General features: G+C 51.4%; 1 protein-coding gene across 1 annotated transcript in view; it reads right to left on the bottom strand.

Moving 5' to 3' along the window:
* Positions 1–15,263, bottom strand: part of Cuedc1 (CUE domain containing 1) — a 93,302-nt gene that overhangs the window by 16,935 nt on the left and 61,104 nt on the right. The window contains exon 2 of the mRNA XM_005350507.2: positions 2,738–3,390. Coding sequence (XP_005350564.1) covers positions 2,738–3,109 — 372 coding nt within the window. The 5' untranslated portion in view covers positions 3,110–3,390. The remainder of the gene's footprint in view (positions 1–2,737; positions 3,391–15,263) is intronic.

Here is a 15,263-nt window from a genome sequence, read left to right as displayed (position 1 = left end):
CCTGTCCCTGCTCATCTTCCCAACCACAAGGAGCTTGCTCTGACTCTAGAGGTGTTGGAGGATCTGTGGCCTCCTGGCCTAACGCACTGTGGGTGATGGATGCCTGCCAGGTGTTCCGGAGGCTAGTAGGGAGGCAGGGTCTGAGCCATTTATCTGACAGGAGGTGTTTCTCTGTGACAAGGATACCCCCTGGGCCAGCCCACCATCCATCAGCCTCTAGAGAGGGGGGCTTTTTCCAGTCAGCAGTTATTGTCATTCTGACTGCGGCTCATAAATTTTCTGCAGCACTTTACGCTGGCTCAGGAGCTGCCTGCTGATGGGCCCAGGCAGGGCTCCAAAGGTGGGGGCTGGGAGAGAGCCAAGGAGAGCCAGAAGGGGTTCGACTGAGACAACAGACTGCTTGGGAACAGAAGTGCAGCACGGGACGGAAGCCTGGGACTGAAGAAGCCTTGCAGAGGCTTGCCATGCCACGGGCACTGTGGGCAAGGCAGGAAATGCCCCGCCTGCCAGACCTCCAGCACCAACAGGACCATAGAGAGTCAAAGCATGCAGGGAACTTCCAGCTCACACTGAAAGAATGCACCTCCACGTGCAGACATGCACACCTCCTTTCAACGAGAAGGGTCTGGATTTTCCAGTGCTCTCCCCGTTGACCGATGCAGACAGGTCAAAGGGGTGTAGGACAGAGGAAAAGGTGACAGAAAGCTGTGCAAGGACAGCATCAATAGGGCTGGGGAGGTGGCTCGGTCAGTAAAGGGCTTGCCACACAAGCTTGGGGACTTGGGTTCAATATACAGCACCTGTGTTAGAAGCTGGACTGGGGCTTACACTAGTAAAGCCAGTGCAGGGGATGCGGAGTAAAACAGTAATTCTCCCTGCAGCTTCCCAGTCTAATTAGTCTTGCCTAATTAGAGAGAGACTCTGCCCCCCAAAAACAAGGGAGCTGGCTTCTGAGGATTAACATCCAATCAATCTCTGGCTTATATGTACGTTCGTGTGCACATACACACACACACACACTCATGTATATACATACATACTCTCACACACACACACAACATCTCATTGCAAAACTTCCCCTTGTACCTGCTATCTGCCTGGGGAGAGCATACCACACTGACACAAATCATTGTTACCCCTACAGCTTCTCCTCCAGGGAGCGAGAATCCTAGAAACATTCACTAAAGAGGGAAGAGGTAAGTAGGAGGAGCAAGAAGGCCAGGTCCTGAAGTCGAATCTGGTCCAGAGTTCTTATGTAAACAAAGGTGCTGGTTCTCATCAAGTTTGAGAAACAGAAAAGATATATTTCTGAAGCAGCTGAGATACCCGGCACAGTATGGACTGTGGGGAACAGTGGGATTCAGCTGGGCCTGGTGGAGCACGCTTGCCATTCCGGCTACTGGAGATGTGGAGGCAAGAGAATGGAAAGTTCACGGTCTGCCTAGACTCCAGAGCAAACACAAAACTCACCTGGATTGCACAGAGAGAGCTTATGTAAAAAGAAGGCTGGGGAGTGGCTGGGAGACAGAGGGCTTGCACGGCATGTTTGAGGTCCTGGGTTCAACCCTCAGGATGGGAAAGAACAGAGTGGAGCGTGTTCCCATCTTCTGGTTCTTGTTTCATCCATGGCTCTTGTACTAACTGCATGCCTCACCCTTTGCCCTGAGAACTTCATGTCCTTTTAGGCTAGGGGTTAGCTGGACACTGAACTCCTAAATGAGGCCATAGAAAACCGGCTATCCCCAAGGGTGGGGTGGGCCTTGATTCACTGTGGTTGGATGTGCCCTCCACCCTGGGAACGGCTCCCTCCTTATGAGGATCTGAGGACGAGCTGACAAAGGCCCGCCTTACTCTGCAAGCACCCCCAGCTCCCTGTCTGTAGTGGTGTTCCCCAATTCTTCTGAGTGGAGGGTGTGGACAGCCTTACTGATCACTCGCCCTCTCTCTGGTCCTGGAGTCAGGACATCTTTTCCCTGCTCTTGGTGTGAGTCTCTCCTCTGCTCCTCTTCTCTCATTCTGGTCCAACTCCTGTCTCCAATCCACACTAGCCTGGGAGCTCCAAAAACATTGTCTGATTTGGCTGGCTAAGGTGATACTCTGCCATTCAAGAGCCTTTCTTGAAAAATATACACCAGAGACTTCAGGCTTAGAACTGAGGGGTCAGGTGTTGGAGTGGAACCTACATACCTACATTTTTCTTTTCTTTTTTTCTTTTTGTTTGTTTTATGAGACAGAATTTCTCTGTGTAGCTTTGACTGTCCCAGAACTTACTCTGTAGACCAGGCTGGCCTCAAACTCTCAGAGATCTGCGTGCCTCTGCCTCTGGGATTAAAGGAATGTGCCACCACCACCCAGCTTTGTTTTTTTGTTTTTTGATACAGGGTTTCTCTGTATCTTCGGGGCCTGTCCTGGAACTAGCTCTTGTAGACCAGGTTGGCCTTGAACTCACAGGGATCTTTACCTACATTTTAAACAAGCACCTTCCTTAGTTCGGGGGTCTTGTCCTATCCCTTAGCATACCAATGAGTGGGTACTTGCTTGCTGGGTGTTTGTTAAACTACTGCATGGTTGCTACCCATATTATAAGGTCACTGCCTGATCAAAAGTCTCAAGAGAGATAATTGCTGGTTAGAAGCCAGCTGCCCTACCCCCCCCCCCTCCGGGGAGGGGGTTAACCCAGAGCCGCAAAGAGAGACTGAACCACTATTGGTGGTGAATTGTCTAACCGTGCCTCTACCTCTGGTGGGATGCTGTCCTCCGAGTCCGAGCTGTCCTCATAGGTGCTGCCACCACCCGCCTCCAGGTTCATCTGCAACAGCTGGTCGATGGTGGCGTCCACAGCGCCGCTGTTGGCACGCAGCACGCACTCAATGATGTCGTAGTCCATGTTGGGGAACATCGTCTTGAAGTCGTCCATGGCCTGGTTGAACTCTAGGCGGCGCACCTGGCGGGCCGGCCGGCTGTTGTTGAGCTCTTGGGGAGCTGCGCTGCCATCCCCTGCTCCAGCTCCGGCCCCGGCCCCGGCCCCGGTCCCGGTCCCAGTCCCGCGAGCCCCGGTGGCCCCGCCACCACCGCCGCCGCTGCTACTCCTGCGGAACAGGCTGGTCATCTTGTGGAGCCGCAGTGGGAGAATGTTTCTGACAAGCTAAGAAACCGTAGGCGGGGGGTCCCTCTGTCAGCCACTTGCTTGCTCCACAGGCTCAGAAGACTTACTCCTGTGCTTCCTGCGTCCACAAGGACGCCTGTCGGGAATGCACGGTCCAGGCTAGGGGACAGGGGCCAGAGTGGTGGCGGCATGCGGACCTTGGTCAGGTTGTGGCTGTACCGCAGATCATCCACATCCTCAAGTCATCCTGCCACAGGGGGCTGCAGCTGCGCTGATGGCGTCACCTGAAAAGAGGGACAGAGTCAGAAGTAGAAGCAAACATACTTGAAGTCTTTGGTGGTGGGCTGTTAGGAAACGAGGTGCCACCTACCCTGCCTAGGGAGACCTGCTTCACTCTGTTCTCTCTCTAGCTGTCATATCTAGCCTAGTTTGGGTGCTGGGGAAGAGCCCAGGTCTTTGTGCTTACTAAGCATGCTAACAGGTAAATAAATAAGCCTATGAAAAAACATATATGGGCTGGGCGGTGGTGGCGCACGCCTTTAATCCCAGCACTCGGGAGGCAGAGGCACGCGGATCTCTGTGAGTTCGAGACCAGCCTGGTCTACAAAACTAGTTCCAGGACAGGCTCCAAAACCACAGAGAAACCCTGTCTCGAAACACCAAAAAAAAAAAAAAAAAAAAAAAAAAGAAAAAAAGAAAAAAAAAAAAGAAAAAACATATATGTATTCTTTCCTATTCATTTCTTTGTTTTGTTTTTATTTTTGTTACTTTGAGTTAGGGTCTCATCTAGCCAATATTGACTTCAAATTTGACATGTGGCTTAGGCTGGTCTTGAACTCTTAATCCCCCTGTCTCTCCTTTCACTATCCTGCCTCATACTCCCGAGGGATGGGATTACAGGCACATATACCATCATACGCAGCTTCCCGAAACTGTCTCAAGGAACCCTATGTGTCTAGGTTTTATTCATATTCCATCTCAAACCAAGTTCCCTGATGCAGTCAACCTAGCTGGTACCCAAGGTTAGCACGAGGATATGCACAGACAGGCCTGAAAGTCAAGCATGCTTAGGAACTGAAATCTACCACAGAACACCACTCAGCCCTCTCAGCGGAGCACTGAGATGGTCACCAAGGTGATGTCGCTGTTAGTGTAGACAAAGGCGGAGTACAGTGTCTGAAATCCCTTGGTAAGGGGCTGAGGATCAGCTCGCGGGTGGAGTGCTTGCCTGGCGTGCACAAAGCCTCTCAGTTCCGTCCCTGCCACTGAATAAAACCTGGCCTGGTGGAGAATGTGGAATAATCCCAACCCTTGGGAGGCACTGACCAGAGGATTGGGAGTTTTTGGCCAGCCTGAACTAGAGAACTCGTCTCCCCAAACCAAAGCCTGCAGCCAGTGAGATAGCTCAGTGGATAAGGGGTTGCCACCAAGCCTGGTGACCTGAGTTCAACCCCTGGGACCTCTGTGCTAGAAGGAGACAACTGACTCCCACAAATTGTTCTCTGACCGACCCCCCCTCTCTCACACACAAATCTGGCTCTGACTGTCTCCATTTTATCCCAAGATTGAGTCCAACAGCTTGTAGGAAGGTCGCAAGGTCTCACTCTGACCTCAAGCTCACAATTCCTCTGCCCCTGCTCCTCAGTACAGTGCTACCACATGCAGCTCCTCTAAAGGTATTCTCGAGCTCGAGGAGCCAAATGCAAGCCTCCTCTATTCTCCAGGATGGGAGCCAGGGCCTTGACTGCGGATGGAGAAACTGTCATGTGAGCAAATCCTCGTGACACTCAGAGAGCAGACACACACTGACTGTTATGAAGGGAAAGACAGGATCAGGGGAGTAGGGAAGGTGTAGTAGCGGAGGCCACCCCCTTGGGATGAGAAGGCCATCAGTGCCATTAATGTTACTACTTCAGGTCAGATCTCATACTCTGGAAGTGGCTTCAAGAATCTACCACATTGAGTTCCAAACATCTTGCACCCTCTCTTTCCTCAAGAGAATATGAGCATTCTCAAGGAGCCCTATTCTGGTGTCTGCCTATTTCCAGAGAGGTGGATTAGGCACAATTTAAAACATTTTTTTAAATTATATTTATTTTGTGGTGAGGGGTGCACAATGTGCTATAGCATGCACGCGGAGGTCTGAGGACCAACTTGTGAGATTAGTTAGCTTTCTCCTTCCATCCTGTGGGCCCTGGGTGCAAACTCAAGTCATCAATCTTGTCTGTACGTGCCTTCATCTGCTGAGCCATCTTGCTAGCTTTTTGTCCATTTGGTTTTTGTTGTTATGGTTGTTGTTGTTTGGCTGGCTGGTTTTTTTGAGACAGGGTTTCTCTAGCTTTGGCTGTCCTGGAACTCACTCTGTAGACTAGGCTGGCCTTGAACTCATAGAGATCTGCCTGCCTCTGCCTCCCGAGTGCTGGGTATATGCCACCACCACTCAGCTCCATTTGTTTTTAAAGACAGGGTCATGTAGTCCAGGCTAGCCTTGAACTCACCATGTAGTTAAGGATGGTCTCAAACTCCTGAGCCTCCTGCCATCACCATCCAAGTGCTGGAATTACAACCATGTACCACTATGCCGAGCTAGGAGATGAATTCGGAAGTGGAAAATTACAGGCACACAGGTTCTGAATAGCTAGCGGACACTGAAGTCCCTTTCTGTCCTGAAAGAACTTACTTAATGAGATCATGTGCCCACATCATGTGTAGGCATTGGATCCTCGTACAAGCTACCATGCGTGAGCTTGCTTTACCATGTGATTAAACCATAAATTCCCCTATGCCATTACTTTTATCTACTTAACGGTACAGTGTAGGCATCTTCCCACATCAGAACACACATGTTACATGCTTGAGCAGTGGCTGGTCAACTGAGAGAACCATGATTTACCATCCTACTCCTTTACTTCCTGGCTGCCCAGAAGAGCGAGTCATACATAGCCAAGGAGGCCAAAGCCATGACACAAGGAGAAAGAAGGGTAGCCTCGGGTGTTCAGTCTGGGGCTTTGGTTATGAGGATGAGCTCAAGACAATTGCCACATATGTGTGGCTTCCTGCTGCAACACCCAAGCCCCCCTCCCTTCCTGCCCTCCCCTCCAATAGGAGGTGTGAGGCAGCTCGGTGGTTCCATTAGGAGTGCTCCACTCTGGAGGCCTCTAACCTCTGGGCCTCCAGGCCCCAGAAGCCAAGACTCCGATGTTATTACACATAGGGTCAGAGGCTCTGGTTAAGGCCCTTGAGAGTATAGCCACCATCGCCCCGCCCCTAGTGTAATTCAGCTGAAAGATTAGAGGCCAGGCTTGTCACTCTGCCAAGGGCAACTCCATGAAGAAAGAAGCCAGGACCTGGTCCACAAAGAGAAAGAAGAAAAAAGATGAGTTTACATCCATCCTATGAACTCCTTCGCACGGGTCCCTTGGGTGCTGGGTCTCAGAGTGTTGAGACACACTGAAAGGCCTTCTGGAATCAACTGTAGGCTCTCTTGTGGGAATGTCTGTCCCTCTGCTGCAAATGAGACAAACTGGCTTTCAGCCTGTGCCAAAGTGTGGCTGCTCCATGAGGCTAAAGCAGGGGTACATGCCTATACTGGCCTATTGGAGGAGGGAGGCTATGGACGTTCTCTCCCAGTCCCTGGCTATCAACCCAAGAATCCCTCCAGATCGCTGAAGGATATGCAGATTCTCCTAGCACAGGCCGGCTCCTGAAGCCTAGGGAGCAGGAGACACCCCAGTTCAGGTGACCACCTAAAACTGTCCCCCCAACTGTACCCTCCAAATACAGTTGAAGAGTAGCTCAAGAACGTGGAATGAGTAACAGAAACGCCTAGATCTTTCCACCAAAGCAACTCTGTGGGTTTGGAGAAAGTGGTTCAGAAATAGGAAGCCGGGGAAACAGGATTTGATGGACAGCCAAGACTCAGAGACTACTGGCAGCCAGGCTGTTAGGACTAGCACCACATAGGGTCTAGGTTTTAAGTGGACTGCCCTCTCAGCTCCTTGTTAAACTTAAGCCAGCCTGAGGCCAGGGCTGAGGTAGCAGCCTGGGGAAAGAATCACCAGATCAGGCTGCCTTTTGTAGTAAACCCTGCTCAAATGAAAAGCAGTTTAAAACTCACGGGAGAATGGAGGCTCACAGACCACCCCTGGGTCATGAACTTGTGAGGGGCACTTTTGCATGTCACCTTTGTCAAAGCCCCTTTTATCTTTATTACAACTTTCCAGTCCTACCATTTTATAATTCTCCAATTCCTACCATTTGATAATGGTAGGAACGAATTCAGAGAAGTCAAGTAACTTGCCCAAAACCACACAGCTAGTGGGTAGGAAGAAAAACCAGAATTAGCATCCCACCTCCAAAGAACTAAAATGCCAAGTAAGGTTTGCAGGGCTGCGAGCCAAGGAGCCCGAGAAATGCAGCCACGTGTGCCCGGGCTTAGGACATTCCATCAAAGGAAACATGACCCAGACAGCACAGGGGAGGTCTTTCGGCACTGTCCCAGACCTGGCTAGGTGACCTTGGAGAGAGCAGGACGCCTCTGTGAACCCACTGCTAGTGTGGGCATGAAAACAGGAAGGGAAGTCCTGATGAGCTTGTGGTGGAGGAAATGAATCAAACTCGCCAGGCCCGTTAGACCTCTCCCTGAGCGAATGGGTGTGGGTAACCTCAGGACCTGGAAGCAGAAACTCCATACCTGTCCTCCCCCAGGACCCAGGGAGCCAGTCCCAAGGCAGCCTGCTGCCAACCGCCAATTGATGTGAGAGAGGCTTCAAGGCCTGAGTCACTTGGAGCCTGGCCCAGGGAGGTAGGCAGACTGCCCCAGTGTGGCTTACCCAGCCTTGTCCAAGGTCAACTCAGACAGCCTCCTGCCTTAAGAAGGCCTGTTCCTGAAGGCTATGGCCTGCTCTGCACTAGGGGTGAGACAGTCTGAGGACCAGAGGAGCTGGGCTCACAGCCGACCCCAGGAAGGTCATGTGACTTGGGAAAGGGATTTCAGGTTTCTGGACCTCAGCTTCCTCACCGGCAGAAGCAGTGTGTACACTGAGGAATGCCGGGGTGGGACTTCTATGGGTTCCCAGGTTGGAGGAAGTCCCTGCAGGGACAGGCTGGGGTGGTCTGGTCACAGGCCTCCGGTACCCCATGCTATACTTGCTTCCTGAGTAAATTCTGCACACTGGCTTCTGCTCTTGAATTTCCTACAGGCATTCCCTCCACCCCACACCTATACAACTTACTATGGCCTCCACTAGGTGCCCACCAGCACCTCTGACAGAGTGTCAGTCCAACCCAGCCTGTGTCTATGTGCCACCTCTGCCCAACCAGCTTCATAGGGTGAGGTCAAAGCTTTGGGAACATCTTTAAGAACATATCCTTACACTGTCCATTCGATCTACAGCAATCCCTACCTTCTTTGCCTTTAAACTGTCCCTCAGGACATGGTTGCTTCTCACCCCTTGCCACCTCCCTGCCTCTCTGTAGACTGCATGTTAAGGTGGCACGGCTTTCCTTATCTCCAAAGTCCCTGGTGGCTAGTCCTCAAGCCATACCCCAGAGTTTCACTATGACCCAGCAGGCCCCTTGTGCTCCTGCCATCAAATGCGTATATACGGAGCTCAGTTGGTGGGGCGCTTGTCTGTCATGCAGAAGGCCCTGGGTTCCATCCATGGCACTGGACAAAGCAGGTGTGGTGGTGCACACCTGCAATCCCAGCACTCAGGAGGGGAAGGGAGGCAGGAGGAACAAAACTTCAAGGTCATCCTCATAGCAAGTTCAAAGCCAGCGCGGGACACAAGAGACCCTGTCTCAGGAAGGAAAAGAAAACGTGCACATGTATGTCCACAGGTACACGCCCACAGGGAGACACAGGTAGACACTGACCCGGACAGCTGCCTTGAGCAAGCCACGTGCTTGTCACTCCACGAGCAAGCCTACGCTCTTCTCCAGGGCCTCGGGCTCTTAGGACCCACTGTGTTGCCATCCCACAAAGCCCACAGTGCCTTTTCTCCCTTCCTTCTGGTCCCTGCTGCAGCATTATCAGGGGAGCAGCTCTGCAGACCACTCGGTTCTCCACAGTTCCTTGACCTTTGCCCTGCTTCGCCATCCTCTGTCACAAATGCCATATATGGTCTACTTGTCAGTGAGCGTCTTCTCTACTAGACCAGAGCTCCCGAGGGTAGCTTTGCTGTATCTGGTGTGGAGTCCCTGCTGTCGCAGCGGCAGCAGCCGGCACGGTCAGCCTGCGCTAGCTAAGTGGGCAAGCAGAGAAGCAACCAGTGGAGGAACACGATAACAAACAGTGGGCGTTTAAATCCCTTTCTCCTCCACTTTCTTATTTCCCCGTTGCAAACAACAAGGCTCTATGACCCCATTTCCCAGATGCTTCCGTTCTTGTCTCCTAAGCTCTCTCTGCCTGTCTTCAGGGCTATCTCTTTGGCACACAATTCTGATGGCTACACCCATGCCAGCTCCAAGGGTCAGAGGACAGTCCCACTTCCAAGGCTGACTTGATTTGCATTTTCCCCCAAGCAGGCACAGGGTCAGCCTTTCTTGTGGGGGTTAGAACTGGAGATCCCAGGAGGAGGAACGAGGCTGTGAAGCCAGCACTTTCTTCTGCCTCTCTGGGAAGAAAGGGAGGGATCACCCCAAATCAGCTCTGTCCCCACCTACCCCAGACTTCCTCTCTAGTCCTGGCTGAGGAATCTGGAATTTCTGGTTTACCCTTAAGGGGCTCTTTTTTGCTCAGGAACTGAGTTCACTCCAGTGACACCACCAGGCCAGGCCACTAGGTGGTGTCCCAGGGCCCAGGCCACAGCAGTCCCGGGAAAGGGCTAACCGCAGCTGCCCTCCCAGAACCTTGTTGTGCCCTGCCCCCACCCTGGGGCTGCCTGCAGGACAGCAGAGCCACCCGATAGCACAGGCATTTTAGAAATGAGGGGGGTAATGTGTGGCCGGCGAGACGCCAGCCACTTTCTATGCTCTGACCTCAGCGGATGGAATTAATCCACTCAGGCATCTTGTCCTCCAGTGCCCACCCGGACTAGGGACCCTGTGCAGCCAAGTGCTGTGGCAGAAACTCAAGGCAAACCATCAAACCCGAAGGGTGACATCTGTTTTCTGCCCACCCGGGAGGGGGAGCAGGACTCAGGCTGACTGCATCAGCGAGACTCCAGGATACCAGGGCCAGAGGGGTCAGAATGAGGTCATGTGTAAACGTGGCTAAGTCCCGGGGAAACCTCAAGAGGGTGAGGCGGTGTGAACCGAGAAGCTGCTGGGCCTCCCGGGCAGCTGCATCCTCACCCAGTTGTCACCTCGGACACCGTGGGGGTGGGTGCAGGGCAGTCTGCCGAGTTCCAAGGCTTCTGAACTGAAGAGGCCCGAAAAGAGAGAAGCGGGAGGTGGGCGAGCAAGAGGCAGAAGCTACCGGGGGTGTGTGAGCGTGCGTGGCCAAGCACCCTGGGGAGGAGGGGCAGCGCTGACAGAGCCGCCTTGTCCTCCGACCCCTGCACAGACTTGTTTTCTTCCCAAGCTATTAATGTCGCTGCAGCTTCAAAAGCCGGGTGACCTTTAAATGCCGAGCCTTCTGCTCCAGCCCAAGGCTCGGAAACGGCTTAATGGATGGATACTCGGCCCCAACGGTCACAGATGCTGGGACGACAACAAAGCCTGCCTCATTCCCAGAGCCCCCAGTACTGCGGGGCAGCCACACCTGTGCCCATTCTTTAACCCTGGCACAGTAACCGCAGCAAGAGGCCAGGTTGGACACGGGAGGAAGAGGGAAACCCGGTGGGGGGGGGGGGAGGGAACGACACTTGCCACGCCCTGCTGTGTGACCAGGGTTGGCCCTTCATCTCTCTGTGTTAACTCATTTCTCTTTCGCCTGTTAAACATGAGGATTTTTGAAAGAGGGCTGGAGGGGTTGGGGGTGGGGGAGTGAGAGGGTGTGGTGGGTCCAGGAGAGATGGCTCAGCAGTTAAGCCTGCTTGCTGCTCTTGCAGAGGACCAGAGTTGAGTTTCCCAGCACCCACTGGCTGGCTCACAAGCGCTTGGAACTCCAGCTCCAAAGGATCCAAATTCCTGGCCTCTGTGGGCACCTGCACAAGCATGATATACACACAGGTACATGCACACAGACATATACACATAAATAAAAATAAATTTAAAGAAGGAATAAAAAGAAAGAAAATAAAGGAACTCCGAAACTCGTTGCTACAAAGACCCATGGTTTCCAGGCTAGACAGCTAGCAGGGGTGAGGAGCTGGAGGTCCCTACCCATAGGGCTACACAAGGCAGAGCTCCTCTACATCCACGTGTATTTAAGGGGCTCTGGAAGGCTAGGGCATTGGAAAGAGTTTTTGCTGTTGCTTTGTTTTGTTTTTAAACTCTTTAAAACATATGAAGAAGACACGTGGGGGAGAACAAGCAGGAGGAGGGAGAGCTTTTCCATTCCCTCATTCTTCCCTCTCCGGCATCAACATTAGTAGCCAAATGGAGATGCCGATGAGGCACCAGGGCAAAAGGTTCCAGAGGAGGTTAATGGCCCTCCCCCACGGGAAGATCTGGCCCTAGATCCTCGGTCCTTAGGACACCATCCTTCATCTCGGTCCTGACACTTAGTTGCCATAAAAGGCGCCCTGAGGAGTCCAAGTCTGCTTCCAACTGTGATAATTGCAGATGAAGATCCCCAGGCCTTCATACCAATCCAGTTCCGGTGCTCAGCTCACGCGTGCCTCATACCTGGAATCCCAGGAGAATGCTAAACGTTCAAAGCCAGCATGTGCTACGCTGGGAGAACTCAGTACCAAAACATAAAACAGAAGTGCCCGTGGGGAGTGCCTTTAATCCTGGCACTCAGAGACAGAGGCAGGAGGATCTCTGTGAGTTCAAGACCAGCCTGGTCTAAATGTGAAACCTTGTCCCAGAAAGAAAGAAAGAAAGAAAGAAAGAAAGAAAGAAAGAAAGAAAGAAAGAAAGAAAGAAAGAAAGAAAGAAAGAAATAGGGCCAATGAGATAGCTCAGTGCAGTACAAGTCCAGGCACTTGCCACCACTCCTAATATCCTGAGTCCTGTCCCAGGAATCCACACGTGAGAAGCAGACTGATTTCCACAGGTTTCCTCTGACCTCCACATGTGCTTTGGTGAACTAAAGCACACAAACAGTAAAAATAAATTAAGTGTAATAAAAAATGTATTTTTAAACCTGGAAACAACCTAGATGCCCTTCAATGGAAGCATGGATGAAGAAAGTATGGAATATATACATATTAGAGTACTACTCAGCAGTAAAAAACAAGGATTTCTTGAATTTTGCATGCAAATGAATGGAAATAGAAAACACTATCCTGAGTGAGGTAAGCCAGACCCAAAAAGAGGAGAATGGGATGTACTCACTCATATTTGGTTTCTAGCCATAAACAAAGGACATTGAGCCTATAATTAGTGATCCTAAATAAGGAGAACCCAAAGAAAAACATATAGGCATCCTTCTGAATATTAACCTTCATCAGGTGATGAAAGGAGACAGAGACAGAGACCCACATTGGAGCACCAGACATAATTCTCAAGGTCCAAATCAGGAGCAGAAGGAGAAAGAGCACGAGCAAGGAACTCAGGACCGCAAGGGGTGCACCCACACACTGAGACAAGGGGGATGTTCTATTGGGAACTCACCAAGGCCAGCTGGCCTGGGTCGGAAAAAGCCTGGGATAAAACCGGACTCTCTGAACATAGTGGACAATGAGGACTACTGAGAACTCAAGAACAATGGCAATGGGTTTCTGATCCTACTGCACGTACTGGCTTTGTAAGAGCCTAGGCAGTTTGGATGCTCAACTTACTAGACCTGGATGGAGGTGGGGGTTCCTTGGACTTCCCACAGGGCAGGGAACCCTGATTGCTCTTCGGGCTGAGGAGGGAGGGGGACTTGATTGGGGGAGGGGGAGGCAAATGAGAGGCGGTGGCAGGGAAGAGATGGAAATCTTTAATAAATAAATAAAAAAAAGAGAAAAAAATGTATTTTTAAAGTCAGCCATCAGTGTTCACACCTGCAATCCCAACGGCTAAGGTTGAATCAGGCAGATGTCTGTGCATTCAAGGACAACCTGGTCTACATAGTAAAGTGACAGGCCAGCCAGGACTACATAGTGAGACCCTGTGTCAAAATCATGATAATGGCAACATAGCTACAATGACTGGCTCCCGCTGCCTGAGCCTCTTTCCTCACCGGGCACCATGGCAAGGGCCTCATGTGTCTTAATGCCCTTTGTGCTCTCAGCAGCCCTAAGCAGTGCTCTCCTGCCCTCTCCAACGGTAGGGTTACACAGAGTGTGAGCACTTGTTCAAGGTCACACGGCTAAGTGGCCACGCTGAAATCTGAAGCCACACTGTCCGATTTCAGATTCAACACAACATCCATCAGGCTGGAGAGCAACTCTGTGTTCCCTGGCACAGACCACAGACCGGGCACACAGCAAGTACTCCGGAACTGGGGGTGGCACAGAATCCTAGGAGGCAAGCTAGCCCTGGAGGAGCTGAGGAGAGCAAATGGGCGTCTTCCAGCTCTGAAATAGTGCTCAGCTCCAGGGAGCAAGGGAAGAGGGGCCTGCAGTAAAGTTTCACCCCGAAGAACAGAAAGCTTGGAAAAAACAGTTTCCTTACAAAGCCGGTGTTCCCCATCCCACCAACGTTGTCAAGTTGCCCGAGTAACAGGCTGTTTAGTACCAAAATCTGGGTGGGCTATGGAATATTTCCACAACAATTTTTCCTTCTATCAACAAACCCCACCAGCTCCGGCAAGAGTTCAACTTAGGGCTGGGGAGATGAAACCTCATTGGGTAGAGAGGGGCTGCTCCCCACTCCACCCAAGGAACTGGCAGGAACATGTGTGTGTCTGGGATCAAATCAAACAGTCCAGATCCAGACCTGGAGAAGGGGCCACCAGGAGCTCAGGTGCAGGGCCGGGAAGCTAGGCCAGTGTCAGGAGTGAGCTCACACTGGCGTTGGTCCAACAGCTTGGACAGAGGGACCGGCTCCCCTGCCGGTTTTCCCACTGGTGGAATCTGCAAGGTCTATAGCAGGAGCCGTCTCTACAGTCAGCTCAGCCCCTCACAATTTAGCCTGGAAAACTAAGGCCAAGTCACGTAAGATCAGCTGGGGTGCTCAACTCGAGATGGCAGAGGAAAGTCCAAGGAATGACAACCTCAACCCCTGCCTCCACTGGACACACTGATGAGCATTGTGCCTCTACCCACAGATTCGTGAATCCCACACCTCTATGGAGTGTTCCTATGCTTTAGTTTGTACCTATGCCCAATACGGACAGAAAGTCGAGCCTTGCAGTCATGGAACAACAGAGGACTGGACCTACTCTTCCAGGAGGAAGCTGGTGACGGATGTGAGGGTATGTCATCACCAGCCACAGAGACATCATGAGATACTATTCAATCATAAGCAAAACCAAGGCATTTTGATAGGTCTCTTTTTGCTGAAGACTTAACGGCACAACGAAAGGCGCCCACAAGTGTGCTGTGGGCGGGGTTGGGAAGGTGAATGTGTACACGTGTGTACTGAGAGGGACAGGGAGCTGTAGGTTTTTTTTTAATATACTTTCAAAATGTTTGCTCACGTTCATTTATTAGCTTGAAAATAAGCCAGCAGCCCAAAGAACATCAAAAGCCTAGCTGCGCCCTTAATTTTTCAGGTTCACTGTGTGTATGTACATTGTCTACAATGACCAGCAACCATTTGTTTCCACGCTGTGTGTGAACCCAGGACCTCGGGCCTGACAGGCACGTGCTCTGTCAGGGAGCCATAATCCTGGCCCCCTGAGTTGTTTTTTGATAGTTATGATAGCAGCATCTATAATTACCCGCTGCAGACTTGCTAAGCACCTGGTAACTATTACTCTACCCATCTTATAGGTAAGAAAACTGAAGCTCAGAGAGGTTGACTGACTTACATTGGATCACACAGTGGCAGGCTAAGAATCTGAATCAGCGGTCTCGTCCCAAAGGCCATATTTTGTTGTCTCTAACCTGCTGTATAAACTGAAGATGACCTTAAATTTCTCATCATCCTGCCTTCCCCTCTTAAATGCTGGGGTTATAGGTGTGTACCACCACTCCCATTTTTTTTTTTTTTTTGGTTTTTCGAGACAGGGTTT

Source organism: Microtus ochrogaster, chromosome 7, assembly GCF_000317375.1.
Source record: "Microtus ochrogaster isolate Prairie Vole_2 chromosome 7, MicOch1.0, whole genome shotgun sequence".
NCBI lineage: Eukaryota > Metazoa > Chordata > Mammalia > Rodentia > Cricetidae > Microtus > Microtus ochrogaster.
The sequence above is the reverse complement of the archived record's forward strand: the minus strand, read 5'-3'. Positions and strand labels throughout refer to the sequence as shown.